General features: G+C 42.9%; 1 protein-coding gene across 5 annotated transcripts in view; it reads left to right on the top strand.

Annotated features, from left to right (window-relative positions):
- The window catches only part of DHRS3 (dehydrogenase/reductase 3), an 87,533-nt gene extending 77,768 nt beyond the window's left edge, over positions 1 to 9,765 (top strand). For all 5 annotated transcript variants that reach the window (XM_075437617.1, XM_075437616.1, XM_075437615.1 and 2 more), the window contains 2 exons: positions 727 to 852; positions 2,065 to 9,765. In XM_075437617.1, coding sequence (XP_075293732.1) covers positions 727 to 852; positions 2,065 to 2,149 — 211 coding nt within the window. In that variant the 3' untranslated portion in view covers positions 2,150 to 9,765. The remainder of the gene's footprint in view (positions 1 to 726; positions 853 to 2,064) is intronic.
- Positions 9,766 to 16,663: the final 6,898 nt, after the last annotated feature.

Genomic DNA, 16,663 nt, shown 5'->3' with positions numbered 1-16,663 from the left:
TGAGGTCATTTAAAAGGAGCAGTCTACAAATTACTTAAGAATGAACAGTACAAATTCCTTCTTTATTCATTGAAATACTTAATTATTTCCCAATGAAAGGAATGACAGCCACTTACTGAAGTAAGGCTATCAGTACCTCCTTTTTACCTGTATCTGAGAGAACAAGCTGAATTCAAAGACTGATGGCTGACCAAATTAAGCTTTTACAATGGACAAAATAGCCTATTAATATAGTTTGTGCTCTCTTAGTCAAGAAAATATGCAGTGTTGCTGGAGCTGGGAAAAGCCTTATGTTTGTTATTAAAAGCAATGGGGGAAAATATTTGTCTTTTACTTGTCAGAATTTGAATCAAGCAAAGAGCAACAGAGAGGAAGAGGAAAAACACCAACGCTCAACAAACAGCATTTTGGTATTGGTTTGCATACAATGTAAGAAAATCCCTGAATCAAGGTTCCGAGTACACTCTGCCACTTCACCCTGAAGGGACCAGCATGTACACTCTTAACCATTTAACTAACTCAGTAGTACTGGTTGGAACGGGGCTTTCTGCTTTCCAGCTTTCTGGCTGGAACAGGAACTTTCTGCTCCTCCCGGCCTGCTTTGGCACATGTTTGAATGCCAGTAACCAGTGATAGCTTAGTAAATAACAGGACTTGGCCAGTTATATCTTAAAGAAGGAGTTTGGTTAACAAATAATTATTTTATTTTTTACTTTATTTATTCAGGTTCCCTAATCTTTTTCCTCCTCTCAAGCCAGAGACAGTGGCTAGGAGGACAGTAGAAGCCGTTCAGATGAATCAAGCCTTCCTGCTCCTTCCGTGGACAATGCATGTTCTTGTCATCCTAAAGAGGTAAATATTTCCTTTGCCCAGCAATAGCCTAGCCAGTTAGGCCAGACTGGCTTACAGTCCTCTGTGTCTGTCCACCAAGGCAAGCCGCAGGTTGACTGTAACCCAATATCTAGGTTCAGATTGGTTCATCCCTTCCCATGGAAGACAGTCATAGAAGCAAAAGGGAGAAAGCTTTCTGAGATCCCCTTTGTAGATCTTTTCCCTGGGTATAACCCCTTTATGAAACCAGTTTCACTCCCAAAATTTGCATTCCTGAGGTCCCAACTGGTATTTGTCTCTAGGAAATTTCTTAACAACTAACATGTGCGTGTAGTTGATTTTGATGTAGTAAGCCACTCTTTGGACTCCAGGCTTTATAATGTAAAGGATTTCTGTACAATTTGGTATGTACCTCATAGCTGTATTTAGAGAGCATTGCTTGTGTTAAAGCAGTTAAACTATTAAATATTTTTGTGTATGATTAGGACAGGAATTTTAATGTCGCTAAGGAAAGTAAGCCATAACTTCATATCCTGAAACAACTGAAAATACATTTAAAATTGTGTTTCCATGAGAGTTTGAACTAAAGCCTTTGGAAAACCTGCTTCAGTCAGGAACATAAACAAGGCCATGAGATTTCTGTGGAAAATAATTACAATATTGCTTTTCAAACAAGAACAAATAATTCACAATAAATGCTTTGCTCTGAATGTAAAATTTGGGATACTGAAAAGTTCCCAGAAATTCTGCAGACTGAAAAAGGGCTGTTCTCCTTCTCCTGTATTGTAAGAATTAATAATTTATTTTCCATTACAGTAGCTGTCAAGAAATTAGATCTATATCCATACCTTATGATAAGGAGGCCATGTGCCTAGCACAAATAGATGCCAAGTTAACCAACGAACTCAGTTTAAATTTGTGTATTTCGCAGTGCAAGATTCTGCACAACATTTGGGAGGACTAAAACATGATGGTATTGTCCAAGTTACAGTTTTTACAGGCCTTTTTGGATAAATATTTCTGTAGAGAAAGAGTGACTTGATATAACTTTCTCCTTTTAGGCCTACTCACAGCAGGATACTGACACTTGTTTTGTCTGTGTGCTCTCACTAGCTGATTTTTGAGAATACGTGTATGTATGTGTGTACATAAACGCATATTTACACATCCTCTTATTAGAATAGACTAAGATGTTTGTTTGGTCTGCTGATTTTCTTTCTGCTTCTCCTGCAGCATTCTCCCTCAGGCAGCACTTGAAGAAATCCACAAGTTTTCTGGGAGCTACACCTGCATGAACACTTTTAAAGGACGAACATAGACTAGAAGGTGCAAGGACTGTTCTCCAGTGAAAGCAACACAAGCATGAAAATCCTGACAAGACTGTGAATCCAGCAGTCTTGGCTTTTAGCCCGCTCATGTGACTTGTGCTGCTCTGAGGCAACACATTTCTTGCAGGTCATATCCATAGTAACATGACCTTTGCACAGGATTGAATGACTACACTATGGACCCTTGGAAAGAAAAACAAAAAGTGTGAAATGTTTATATGTGGTTTAATTCTTTAGAGTTCAATTGTTAAATCTACTCATAGGTTTAAGATGTAATTTTTGTTTCTAAAGTGTCTGTAGGCTGTCTCAGCTGAGAGGCAGCACATCACACCCCATACTTTATCCTCTCGCTTCAGAGGAACTGCAATTACAAACTGCTACTGGTTTCATTTCAGCTTTTTGAATGGGGAACTTAAAAAATACATTGAAGAACAAAAAGTTGTGGACATTTAACGGAAGCTTCCTTTCCTTCCTTCACTTCACATCCGTTGATGAAGCTGTTCCCAACTCACATCAGGGAAGGAGCTAACTGCGGAGCAATGTTTTCTTTGTTGAAGGCCACCCAGGACTTCTGTCTGGAAGGACTGTGCTGGGCCAAAGAAAGCTGTCTTACTTCACCTGTGAAGGCTGCCTGTGAAGGCTGGAGGGGAATGCTCAGTCAGAGGAGCAGACAGTTTGAATAGTGAAAGATTGTTTTCTGTCACTGAACTCATATATGAAATCTAATTGTCTTTCTGAATATTTTTGTTCATTTATGATAAAATATATATATTTTTAGCATTAATCCCACATTGCCAGGCATGCAGGCAGCATCACACTAGGGGTGAACTAAATCTAGAACTAAAACTAGAGCCTGCTTGTACAAACATGCATTCACTGACATAATCCATGCAGAGGAAGATCCATTGTATCAATCTGCAGAATGAAATAAGTGGAATCATGCTAATAGAAGAGACAGTACTTTAATGCTCATGAAATGTGAAGTTTGGAAGCACAGCTAGCAAAGACCTGATTAAATGCACATTGAATTGAACTGGGAATATACCCATTGTTTTTTAGGGGCATTGAATCAGGCACTGATCAGCCGAAAGTGATAAATACTGCTTGGACTGAAATGCCAGAAGCAGCTAGACATTATTTATTTTTGTAATGATGTATTCTCTTTGACAGCCTAGTAAGAGCAACACTGCATTCCTATGCCAGATGCAGCCTGCAGCACTAGGCATAGTAATGTAGTTGAAACATATTGGAACACTGCTGAAAGAGGAATTAATATTAATTGCAATACAGGAAAGTAGCAAGCCTAACTGGAGAACACCTGAATGAAGCGCCTCAAGGAAGGCTGTGTGGTTAAAGGAACGGAGTCAATTTAGGGCTACTGACTTGAATTTCAAGCTTTTCCATAGACGTCCTGTGTGACCTGGGACAAGATGTATAATTTCAAGGTGCACCCTGACCCGAAAAGCAGATATTTCTAGTGTTTCACTACCTCAAAAGTTGTAAGTCTGACTACCTAAATGTTTGTTGAAAGCTCAGCAAATTCAAATGGAACATGCCATAGAAAGGAAAAGTAGTATTTATTCATAAACCAAGAGGTTCTACACAAAAATTCAGAATGTGAAAAAACCCATAAACCCAAATATATAATTTCCTAGAATAGATCTGTATTACAGCAGAAAAGTTGTGAGCTGTAGTTGAGAGATTCCTTTGGTTCTGCCGTGTAGAATGGAGGCCAACTACTTAGACGCAATGATGTGAATGTTGAAATCTGAAGGGCTGAACCTTACTGCAGATCAGTAGATGGATCTTCTCTTGAGCAGTTCAGGAGGAAGATACTGCCAAAAGTGCCACTGATGCAAGCCCCTCTGCCTGCACGGATATTTTGAGGAGCTCTCCTATCTGGGTCAGTGCTTCCCTTCCGAGTGCAGAACATAGAGGCTGTAGCACTGTGCCAGCTTTGAAAAGGTTTCTTACAATGGAGTTTTATTTTCAGTTCCTAGATGTCTGAGGGTCTCTGGAGAGGATGAAAAGAAACTTTGATCTCTGTGATTTTAATAGATGTTTTCAGCTTTATTTTTTGGCAATTTTTTGAGAAGAAACACAGTTCATTGAAAACACAAATGCAATGAGGGGAGAACCCTTCCAGGATCTGCCAGGAATGTTGAAGGTACAATATATATCAAGAGACACTTGGGAGGGGAAGGGATGGCTATACCTGTCTCCCCTTATGCAGTCTAATCCTTTCCAATTTCTCATTAATCACAGTCAGGCACGCCAGGCTTGTAGGTGCAAGAGCAAACAGAACTGGTGAAAGAGGTGGTGTTCCCCTTAAATTAAGCCTTTGTGCTGAGATTCTATTCACTGATGACATCCTAATGCAAAAGTGAGGCAAAAAGTAGTACAAACATTGAAATTAACTCCTCACTCATCCACAAATCCTGTCCCTTAGTCTGCTCTTTTCCTGCACTGCATGAAAGATGTTCCCTATCTTCAGAGGTGGCCTTGCATACTAAATGCTGTTGATTTCTTTCTAATGAACATAAACAAGTCAGAACATAGCTGAGACTCTCCTCATCTTACTCCTCTCACACACATACACACAAACCTCCCTCTCTCTTTCCCTCGGGGTCTCTGAGCGGACAGCAGGTCAAATAGCAGTCACAGTGGGGGAGAGGTATGCAGCAAACACAAAATAATGAGGAAAACATTGACTTTGCTTTTCAGATAGTAAGGAAGAGTTGGGTAAGAGACTTTATTCTCTTGTGAGTGTTGCAAGATAGAATGCTCTACATCCAGTGAGTTACTTGCAAATTTGGATGGATACATTTGAAGACATTTTTAATAGAAAGGCTTCTGTGGAATGCTGAGGTCTACTGTCCCTTTTCACATAAGGTTAGTATTGGGTAATCTTGAAGTGCTGCAAATGTGGACAAGCTTTGTTGAAGCCTAAGGCCTTCTCAAAGGAATTTCCGCCCTTTGACTTACTTTAATTTTGGTTTTCCCTGCTCTCTCCACTGCCTCGTGCTTTCCACTGCACAATTATTTTTTTTCCCTTCTGTTTTCCTATGTCATTACTGCACTTTTCAGTGCCACCATCTTGAAGCCAGATGTCATACAAAGAGTCTGGAGTAAATTTAAATCAGGGTATGTATTTATTATCCTGCTGGAGGAATCTAGGTGAAGTTGTAGAAGCAGATCACAGAAGTTTCACATGAAATTAGCTAAGCTCTTCCAGTTTTACTTGCTCCAATCTGAAGAAGACCCCTTACTATAGTTTTTATACAGGAGATTACTGCTGTTTTAAATTGGAATGATCGAGAAATGTTAGCCGTTTTGGGACATGTGTTCTCCCGACGTAAAAAGACCCTATTTAAATAGGAAGATTTTTCCATTCCAGGTGTTTTCAGAGGCTGGTGTTTGTACAAAGTAATTTTCAGAAGTAGCGAGGTGGGTCAGGGAGAGGAGGAGTCCTTTGTAAGTAAATCTGATTCCTCATGTTCATTATTTGATTGTGTATTTTGTTTTTGATGAGAAAAAAAAAAAAATCACATTCCCTCATGCAGTTTTGGTCAACTTTAAAAAGGTCCTTCCATCTGTATCCCTGCTGATGGCATGTTTTTAGCAGGATGAAGAAAAGGAGTGAGCCCTGAAAGTGGAAACTGTACCCTACCTACTCATTCATTGTTCTGTTGAGGTGAAAAAATGACAGAGTCCGACCCTATAGTTCTTCTAGAACTTCAGTGAAAGTGCCTGGGCAAGCAATTCTGATGTTTGCAAGAAGAAAACTTGTACTTTTATGTAATGTGTTAATTAGCGTGGGTGGATATGATCAGATCTGGTCTTGCAAGCCTTTCAGACAACTCCCTGAACACTCCCGTCTTCAGATATTAACAGATTTCACTGCACTTGCCAAAGCTCATAAAAACCCAGTAACAGACTTAATGCAGGCAGAGAGCATTAAGTGGGTGCATTTATTTCGAAGAGAACACATCTGTTTGTAGCAAACGTTAATTTGACCTTGTGTTTTCCTCTAGCTGAAATTCAACTGTTGAGAAAAGAATACAGGGTGACCTTGGATCATCTATTTTGGTTTTACTTCTTTGTGTGGCTTTACTAAACTTAATCTGGGTGACAGCCACTTTTTTGACAGCACTTATTCATAAGTTTGGGGGTAAAGCAAGATTATGTCAAATACAATCTTTTGCATTTTTCACCAAACAACCAACAGCCCTGAGAATCAGAGTTTTTGTCTTTGTAGCTCTTACCTTCTCGATGCTACGATCCTTCAATCTGGAATTGCTTCTCAGACTGCTGGAGTTTGGAGACTGAGCAAAACCTGTCAGTCACAAGCAGCAGTTACATTCTCTAGTGAACAGAATCCTCTTTAAGAGTGCTTTTCTGAAGGAGATTTTGAGATGTGAATAGTGGCAGGCACCTCTCACAGGTTTCAGCAACTAACTTAGAGAAAGAGGTGAAGAAAACCAGGACTTCACCTTCTTCCTGCTACTTATTCTCTTTTATGCAATGTTTGTTATGGGAGGCTGATGGATAAACTGCCCCTCTTTTCACCCGCTATTCTACTAAGATCACCTCAGTACCTTTCTTCGGTACCTTCAGAGAGTTGACAGCTTCAACAGAAAGAACCCTTTCTGTATTATTGAGGAGAGTCAGATCAGCAAGGTAATGTGTTTAGAGAGAACAACAGACTCTGTTCTGATGGGTCTGAGGTACCCCAGCCTGTAGACTACAGCACACAGGACACAACTTGAATGTTGCCAGCACCATAGAAGGTGGTGAGTTCCCCTTGCGCCCATCATCTTTTCTTGAAACATAACGCCCTTTTGTTTCTATAATAGAACCCTCAAGCTGATGCTTTAGCAAAAACGTACTGATCCAGCCTGCGTGTACTGGATACAACTGAAAAGAATAGACCTTTGAGGAGACAATTCACATCTTCATACCTTCCCAGAGAGTCCAACCTTCCTAATTCCTTATGCTCACTTTTGCTATGGGCATCGTCACATATTAATGGCGAAAAAAAATCAAGGCAAATACATATGCTGATTTTTCTGCATAAATCTAGAAATGAGGGAAGAAAGCACTCTGATTTGAGCTTGCGAGTGACCAAAGAGTAAGTCTAAGAGAAAAGAAAATAGAGGATAGATGCAATCCTAGGGGGAGTGTGGTGGCCCTAAACAGACAGAGGCAAGGCACCACCTTGTATTCCTGAAGTTATGTAATAATAGGGGCATGTGATTTCCATCCAGATACAGAGTCTATAAAAGAAGCGTATTGTTACTCCTGCTCATTCCTGCAGGTCACCATGCCCTAAAAACCAGTCCATTAACTTTGTAGCTTGCTGGCTCGGAACACCCCAATAGGCCAGTTACTGTTTGCTATCTCTTGTTTTTTTGAGAAAGGGAAAGCAACCCATACATGTAAAAACAAGGAAGGGTCGGTTTGACTCGCCAGTCACTTTTTCCTAGCCAGCTGCAAAGGTCATCCGTCATGCCTAGGTATTAGAATGACATGTGGTTCTCTGAATTGTATTTGTCGGAAAGAGTTGCCTCTGTATTGTACAGGCTTTTCATAGACAGCCATCCTAGGCATGAAATTTCCCTGTCTATGTTAGTTGAATTATAATGAAAAGAATTCAAAAGAGAAAAGCTGCTCTTTGACATCTTCTCTAAGCAGCTTCTTTCCCAAGCAACGTGGAATTAATGTAGAGGTACGCTGTTGGAATATCGGTAACTTAAATCTGGACTGTCACAAGCCTACTGGCTTCTGTGTGAAAATGACCCTGGCTTCCCAAATTGACTTCCTACGTGTCTTCTGAGGCAGTTTGCCACTGAGACTAGTTACCTGAGCAATATGCTGTTACGGTGCACTAGTGCAGAGGAAAACCTCATGGAAAGCTGTGGTACATGTGATCAATGAACAAATTGATTTAAACGTCTGTCCCGCCAGACACTTTTGAAAAGAAGAAGAGATGACACGTGATAGAAAGTACAAAACCAAGTACTGCAGTGAGGTCTCTAGTTGCCCTTAGGTGCCCAAGAGTAGCCTACATGAGTCCCACAAGTCCTGCCTTAGATTTGAGCCCGACTGGTTCCTTCGCTTGAACCACCACGTGCAAACATCAGGCATTGTGACCACATTAACTGAAACGCTTCTTCATCTTCCTTTTTTAGCATTAGGCACTTTGGAGCACAGCCACCAGCTGCTGCTGCTGCTTCTGCTGTGGGTGTTGCTATTGATCTGATGAGTGTTCCCAGATACTGTTCTGGCACATTACAGTATTACCATTAGCTGTAAGAAAAGGAGGCAAACCGTTGCTGTCTTATCCAGGAAAGTCAACTATTAGAGCCTTTATGCAGAGAGAGGACTGAGATAAATGCAGGAGTGATATGGTTTCTGGAATATTTTGACTATATGAAAAATACTGTCATATGGAATAAGGTTTTAGAATAATAAGGATTCATCTCAGAAGAATGTTAACAGAAGACGGAAATGGTCATAATGGAAAACAAGTGATACCCAAACACACGGTTCCTCTTCCTGGAGCCTGCTGGGGATGCTGATTTCATGCAGACATGCCATAATGAAGTCAGTTCACTTGCATGGTCATTATACCCCCTGCAACTTTGCCTGTTACAAGTAATAGCAGAGGTGACAAGCTCATTGTCTCTGTTCTCTCAGCTGTTGAATGTAGAGAAATAAGTGGGTTTTTCTTTTTTACAAATCCATCCAAAAGAGAGCAAAGCAATTCTTTGGGTTAGTGTCATCCTTCGATAATGGAGAAGACTCTCTCAGGTACCAGAAAGAGAAGCCACAGCATCTCCTAGCTGATTCCCTGAGGTCTTGGGCCATATTTCCCCTTATTAGTAATGATCGATTCAAATCAGCAACCGGATTAAACAGAATCACAAATCAGTTTGTGAGCTATTGCTTGGCTTTGTTTTCCCCAGCAATAAAATACCTTGTGGTCCCTTCTGGACTCCCATCAGGGCTGTAAATTCATGGACAATATTTGCAGAGCTGGGCAAGATTTTGTTACTGTTCTAAGGGCTATGCAAACAACAGTAGAGAGAGACACCAGCAAGCAATATTCTGTGTGCTTTAGTGGCTGAATCGTCTGTCACTTTTAATAATCTAATATTGTTGAATATTCAGTATTAGCGATCTGACATGTTTCTCAGCTGTCTGCTACTGCCAAAAAACCTTCTTCACCCACATCAGCTAATACTTTTGAGCTCTAAAATACATTCAGCTTCTCTGTTGTCTTGTTGATATAGCTGAGGTTTAAGTATGTTAATCAAATGAAATATGGCCTTGAATTTCTTTAGAAAGGATCTGATGCTGACACAGAAAAATAATTTTAAAAAGTGTTGATGTCCTGCAGCAAAAGTTGCTACATATGTTAAAAATCAAAGAAGTCATGTACAAACAGCTACATTTAATCGCTCAATAGAATGCTCTGCTTCCATCATTACAGGGTCATAGCATTGAGCCTTCTGACCTCATGCTGATTGTTTTAAAGATGCAGAGTCAATGCATCTTTATTCCAGTTTTAAAAATAGGTTTCCTGAAACACACCCCCTCTGTTTCAAAGAAATTACAGAATTGTAAGTTTTCTTATGTAAAAACTGTAATTTGTTTTTTTAATTCAGACAAGCACTCCTCACAGCTCTCATTCCCTGCATCAATTAAGAAAATAATCTTAATTCTTTCCAAGTCTTAAGCCCAGTATTTAGGAGCACTGACACTTTCTGGCTGGAGATGTTATGTTTCCTGTGATGCAGTCTGCTAGGGAGTGTTGCCATCTTCAGTACTTCCCCTGAAAAACCTCTTCATATTGTCAGTCAGATTTGCCAATGTTTCCTAATCACACAAATAGAGGAAGTTATATTCTATTTTACGGTGAACAGAGTTCTTGCAAATGAGTTCTCAGAGAAGACCTTCTTTTGAGTGAGCCACGGGAGCCATGCTGAGTTCATTTTAGTTGGGTTTAGATTAGGTCTGATTTTTGCTGATCCCTTCAATTTTTCATCATTTTGGCTGTCTCTTCCAGTTGTTCCTGTTGGGGAGGACTGTGTTTGGAGAGTTTCTGAGCCAGAATGCTGTGCATGCAGACCATTGATGGCTGCGCCTTCCCTTCAGGCAGTCTCTCACCTGTGCACACCTGTGTCCACACCTTCTTATGCATTAACACTGCAAACTGCCCTAAATATCTTCCAGATTAGCTTCCTTTAAAGCATTAAGTGTACCAAAAGCCCAGAGAGCTAGCGTTGCTTCTGCCGAACGAGTTGATAATGGCATATTCTTTTTAACACCTACAGGATTTGAATTTGAACTGGGAAGGACTGTCAAGTAGTGGTTGGCCAGAATGTCACTTTACAGTTAAAGGGGGGAATCAAGCTCAAAGTCAAGGAACGAAAGAAGGAAGGTTTGCATGAAAAGTCCAGAGAGTGCAAATGGTATATTTAGGAGCAAGATCCCTGCTTTCTGGGACAAAGAATTGAACTGTAGATCTAGTGGTGTTTATAGATCAGTACTGAAGTAGAAAATAAACCCTTTCCATCTCTCCGAATAATGGAAATAATTGTGCAAGCCCTGAATTGCAGGGTACCCAGCACTGCTGTTTGATTTCTTCTGGTAATTTACCATTCAGGAATATTAAACCAGATTGTTCTAATGATACCTAAAAGTGTCATTTAGCAGTATAAAGTACATACCATGTTGGATATTCTTTAAGGCTGGATGGGCAACTCGTATTCTAGCAATCTTCGTTACAGCTAGCAGTACTGTTTGACACAGGCAATTCTTGCTGTACAATTAGCCTGTGTTCTTTCAATAGATTATTTTTAAATAGACTTCTTTCAAAATTTCATTCATCAAACACTTTATGTACTTAATGGTTCTTGGCCAATGATTTGATTGCAAGCTATTCACCATAACTACCACTTTGAGTGCTTGCCATTCATTAATGTATAGTTTTCCTGTGGAACTGGCCATCGAAATCCCATGGTGGCTGTGCTTTCCCCTGGCTGGATGCCTTCCAATCCCACAGAAAGCTTTCTAGGGGCTCCAGTATGTCTGATGACGACTGTGAGATGGCTTCTGGCAAGAATATTAATGCAAATGCATATTTGAATGCGTTCTCATGACATATTCCAATCTTGTGTTCAAAAACGTGCTTATAGACATTTTCAAGGGAATAAAAATAACTTGGGATACTGTTGAAAGTGCATTTGCCTTTACTCACAGCAGCAAATATTCACAGTTCTGTTTTGTTTCTTTCACTGGATTTACCTCCCTCTTAGCCTTAGATTGTCAGAAGGAACAAAAATCACACTGTGCTGATCCTGGAAATAGTTAATTAATATAAAAGTGACCTCCTGACATCAGGGCATAGTTCCACATGAGGGGAACAGCATTATGATTTTCTGGGATTTGTTTTGCTGCATACTCACTCCTAGTTCATTTAAGAAAATATAAAACCACAAGTGGAATAAACTTGTACTGCTGCTTAAATGTGGAAAGTGGGCAAGTGTAGAAAAAGAGCCGAATGTCTGAATGCACTGAGAACACAGGTGCATTAACAGCAAGGTTGTGCTTGCTGCTGAGCAGAACTCAATTCACCTGGTGTTCAAACTCTTCTTATTCACTCTTAGGTGCATAGATTTGAAACTCCTGTATCAAAACGTAGTGTTCTGATACACATCTTTGCACACCCAGCCCTACCAGAGCATTTCAGTTTCTATTACATACATAGGGCAAGGGTGAAAAAGAAAATGGTACAGTTTTGCCTGGTGTCACAGAACGAGAGAAGATACGATTGCACTGATGATATAACCCTAGGGTCACGCTGAAGCCTTGGCGTGATAGCAGCCTGGAGCACAAGTTCCTGGCCTGCAGGTCAGAGGCAAGTGCTGTGGCTTGACAAGCACAGCAAAATATGGCATTTCCCCATAAACTGTTGCTTTCTTAATGATGTCGCTCTGTACAGAGAAACACTAGTGGGAAATTTATCATGGGATTTTCACACTTGTACTTGATCCTCCACATTAGATTACCGCTTCCTCTTAATGCCATAATTGCAACGTTTCCATGCCTTAAAACAAACCAAGGCTCGAAAACCTGGCCCCGTGGCTCCTCCCTGCCAGCTTGCGAGGTGTGTGTGGGGCGAAGGGGCGAGATACCTGCCCTGCTAAACTGGCCTAGCCATGCAAAGGCTCTGAGGATTGAATTGCAGAAACATTTGCTTGGGGGCACTCACAATGGGTTTTTTTTCTTGGAACTCTCAGAAAACGTAGCCTTTGTTTGCATTTTTCTGTGGTATGTGTTTACCGTTCGTTTGCGCTGCACATGCTGTGAGAAATAAGCCATTATGTTGATATTTTTTTTCCTTTCTCGTGCTTTCATTCTTTTTACCCCCCCCTTCAAAATCCTTACAATTCCTTCCATTATTTGATGTTAACAGGACAAAAGAAATAAATAACTTGAAAGAAGATACAAGCTGTGTTTCTGTTTTACTTCGGAGCTGCTGTGGTAACTGAACACCAGTCTGCAAGGTCAAAAGAAAAAAAAAAAAAAGGAAAAAAGAAAACCGCCAGCAGACCTCAGCGCTGCAACCACAGGTCGCGTTGCCTATTGTAAAGCAATTTTCAGCCCACATGCCTACAGAGCCCAACAGTTGCTCTGTAAATCTCCGAGTGTTTCATATAGTTTCCTTGTCATGTGGCCATTAAGTTTTATAACCTTTATATTTCAAGCGAAACAATGAATGTGAATTCTTTCCTAAATGCCCTAATAGATTCCACATGTCAGCAATTTTTAATATTTCGGCTGCTCAGTAGGTAGCGAGCCCGCCTGCGGGACGGTTGGTGTTGGCCGCGGCCCTCGGACGTCGCCTGGCCGAGGGACAAACCCCCGCTGCCCGCCTCCCGCCACGCCTGAGCTCGCTGCCCAAACGCGCCCGGCACCGCGCCCTGCCCTGGGCTGAGGGGGAGCCGCCACGCCCCGGGCGGGCTGGCGCGGCTCTGCAGCCCGCACGCGCCCCCGCAGGCGCGCGCCGCCGCCCAGCGGCCGCTGGAGCCGTGTGGAGGGAGGGGCGCGCGCCGCGGCTCGTGCCGCACCTGCCCGCGCGCCGCAGAACCTTCCAGAGAGGCGAGGCGAGGCGAGGCGCGCTGCGAGCTGAGCCGAGAGGGGAATTTTTTTAGGGAGTTGCAGGTGGGGGAAAAAAAAAACCCAGCCCAAACTCCCAGCCTAGCCCAGAGCGAAAAAGGGGGGGCGCTTGTTGGCCCTCGCCGCCCGTGTGGTGAGGCTTCGGCAGCCTGCCGGGGGAGGCGGGCGGGGGAGCGCCGAGTGCTCGTTGTCGGCGTGCGGAGGAGGATGGCTGCCGCGCTCCGCCGTGACTGCCCGCCGTGGCCGCGGGTGAGGCTGCGGCCCGCCGGAGCCGGGACGTGCCCTCCGGAGACGGAGCGGAGACGGGCCCGAGGCCGCGCCGCTGGTCCGGAGAGGTTTTCTGGCGGAAGCCCATTGTCCGCAGATGGGGTGATTTTCATGCCATTGTCCCTAATTTAGTTCCGTTTCGCTTTAAGCATAGTATCTAAAGTTCTCGGTGATTAGCCTGCCCCTGGAGCGTGGGGGTCTGCTGTCAGAGTTAATCCAGATACGCGTTCGTGACAGAAGCATCAAGTGGAAGTGCATTGAACGCTAAGTGTCTGGAAGTGGAGGGTTTGTGTTTGTGAAGGTCTGTCTGCGATCGCAGGGGAGAGAGGCTGCCCCAGTTTATGGAATCGGCAAGAACAAAAGAACCTGCCCGAGAGACCGAAATGCGGAGTTTCCGATGGCTGCTCGCTTACCTTTTCATAATGTGGGGGTTTTTTGGGAGGAGGGGGCGGAGGTCTTGTGTTTCTTTGGTTTTTGTCACAAACAACAGAAGCCGTTAAGTTGGATGCGTTGAAAAGAGGACGTTTGTTTCCTTTAAAGCCTGGGCTGTCAATTGTCCCCCTGTATGTTGTCATTTCTCAAGTGAAAGCTGTTTCTCTGAACGGCTGAGGTTTCACAAGTGCTTTTCTGTTGTTGACAAACACTGGATTTTTTGAGATAGGCCAGAATGATTAAAATCGCCGCGTCAAGTTTGTTTTTTTTAATGAGGTGATTCTTAAACCAGAAGTTGTAAACGATTGGAGCTGCATTTCAGTTCAGCTTGCCTTTAATTTTCCTATTCTGGTATGGCATCATTTGAAGTGGTTTTGCTTTTCTCTGTGGTGGATGGAAGGAGCAAAGAACTGGGATGTGTGGCGCTTGGAGTCTGCGATTGATTTTATACATCATCTTTGACATCTGTTATGTCGATCCTGTGCCTTTTACCTGTCTGAATAGTTTCAGCAGTTTTGAAGAGGTGTTAAAATCTCTAACAAAGGCCAAAGCCTTTGTTAAAGGGGCCCAGAGAAAGTTTACCCAGGGATCTCCTTGTACGGAAATTACTGTTGTCTGTTATTTTAATAGTTTAATTATTCTGATGCGATGATGAGTATCTGTGCTGGTCCTTCTGTTGAGAAATACAGGTACTGGGTGAGTTATGCAGTGTGGGCTAAGGATTTGGTGTATATCCTCTGTTGTCTTACGTAGCAGTTTGAAGCTAGATGCCTTCCTGACAACCTTGCTTGGCTCTTCGTAGCAATTTTCATGCCTTGAAAATATGCAGGGGTTAGGTGGGGGATGCTGGATCACGTTCTTTGATAAGGGCCCCGGATTCCTTTAATAACAAGGACTCTTTGTTGCAAGCTGGTCTTTTGCTACATTGGTGTGGGAGTGGTGAAGCTTGAAATGGATGGTGTCACTAAATTAGTGACCACATCAGAACGACTCTGGTCTGCAGTGCTTCCAGACAAATTAAGCCATGTGTCAAGGCGAGGTCATCTGGTGATCCTGAGAAGCAAGTTTAATATTATTCTTACACCACAAGGAATTTCCACTTACTGTAAAACTGTCAGGCTGTGTGACCCTCTCTCCAGCCCCCCCAAATCCTTGGGACAGCAACTTTGTTCTCTGTGTGTGCAGTGATACTGTAATGGAGTTTTGGGGCACTGTGATGATACAGATTATTATTAATAATAAGCTGTTTGTGGGAGTTTCTACTGGAGCTAAAGCAGCTTAGGTGTATCAAGTCTGTGGAATGGCTGTAAGGTCCTTGGTGAGGTCACAGAGTATAATGAAGTTAAAGTTGATGGGAAACGTTTATTCTTCTCAGTTAGCAGATTCTGGTCACATCCTAAAGTGCCATCTCATAGAGGCAGAGAGTGCCAGCAGGCGGGTGTAAAAGCGTGTTGATCCTTGGGAGTCCAAGATTAAACATGAAGGAGAGTACTAGCTGCCTAGTCGAGCAGTGAAAGCACGAGAGGTTTGGTTTGTGCACTGTTTTCTGATGATGTATCCAGTCATTGAGAAGGCCATCAAATACGCTTTGTGTTGCCCCAGAGAGTGCTGGGAGCCGTCCTGAGCACAGCAGGAAAACAATGAAAGCCTGCCAGAAATGCGTGTTCTTGGGGAGTTTTTCAAGTAGTTTGCATCACCTGATGTGGAGCTCTGACGTGTTGAATCAAGAGGTGGTGCTGAATGAGTTTTCTGGGAGGTGAAACTGGTGCCCTGCTACTGCCTACACAAGGGGGGTAGCTTCAGGGTGTTCTTTTCGGGGTACAGGGGGAGGATGTGTGGGAAAGTTGTAGGCTATCACTGAAAGGAAAACCGCTTAGCAGTTTCTGAGCAGAACCTGTTCTGTGTTCTGCAGTAAGAGTTGCTGATGGATGCATAAACGTTCATGGATCAGGGAATCCTTTTCTCTAAAGAGCAGCAGTAGCAAGTCTTACTACCCCAGCCTTTCCTTCACTGACTTCATGGGATTTGAGGGGAGAACAATCATCTAGGGTCTTCCTGCTTGCACTCTGTTAACTGCAGTTACTGCTCTGTTCTTTACAAAATTTTAAGTATGTCTGTTGTGTTCCTTTTGAGGATCTTGAGCTACAGAAACAAGGTATGGACATACTGGGCTAACCGGTATCAAGGAGATCGTGAAAGTAGTAGGAAGTGTGTGACAACCCCGTTGCAAGGGCTGCCCGAGTGGAGCAGGGCTGCGTTATGAGCTACCTTAGGAAGTGCCGCATCCTTGGAAGAGCGACAGGGTGGTGGGGGTGGCAGGGTGACTGCCATCCAGCCTTGGGAAAACTGATAAGCCTGAACACAGTACCAGACAATGTTGCTGACTGTGGAACTTTTCTGTTTGCTCCTGAGGATGAGGCCTGTTGAAGTTTAGAGCATAAATAATTGTTATCTCTCCAGTGCAAGGGCTCTCACTCTGTCCCAGCCCCCGCTCCATTCAGCAGGGTCAGGGAGAAGGGAGCGAGGGGCGGTGTCTTTGGCTGACATGAGCCCGCTGGGGAGGGATGAGAGGAAGGGGGTCTTGGGGGCTGGGTTCAGAGCAAGGTTAGCCAAATATC

This window comes from Opisthocomus hoazin, chromosome 16, assembly GCF_030867145.1.
Source record: "Opisthocomus hoazin isolate bOpiHoa1 chromosome 16, bOpiHoa1.hap1, whole genome shotgun sequence".
Lineage (NCBI taxonomy): Eukaryota > Metazoa > Chordata > Aves > Opisthocomiformes > Opisthocomidae > Opisthocomus > Opisthocomus hoazin.
The sequence above is the reverse complement of the archived record's forward strand: the minus strand, read 5'-3'. Positions and strand labels throughout refer to the sequence as shown.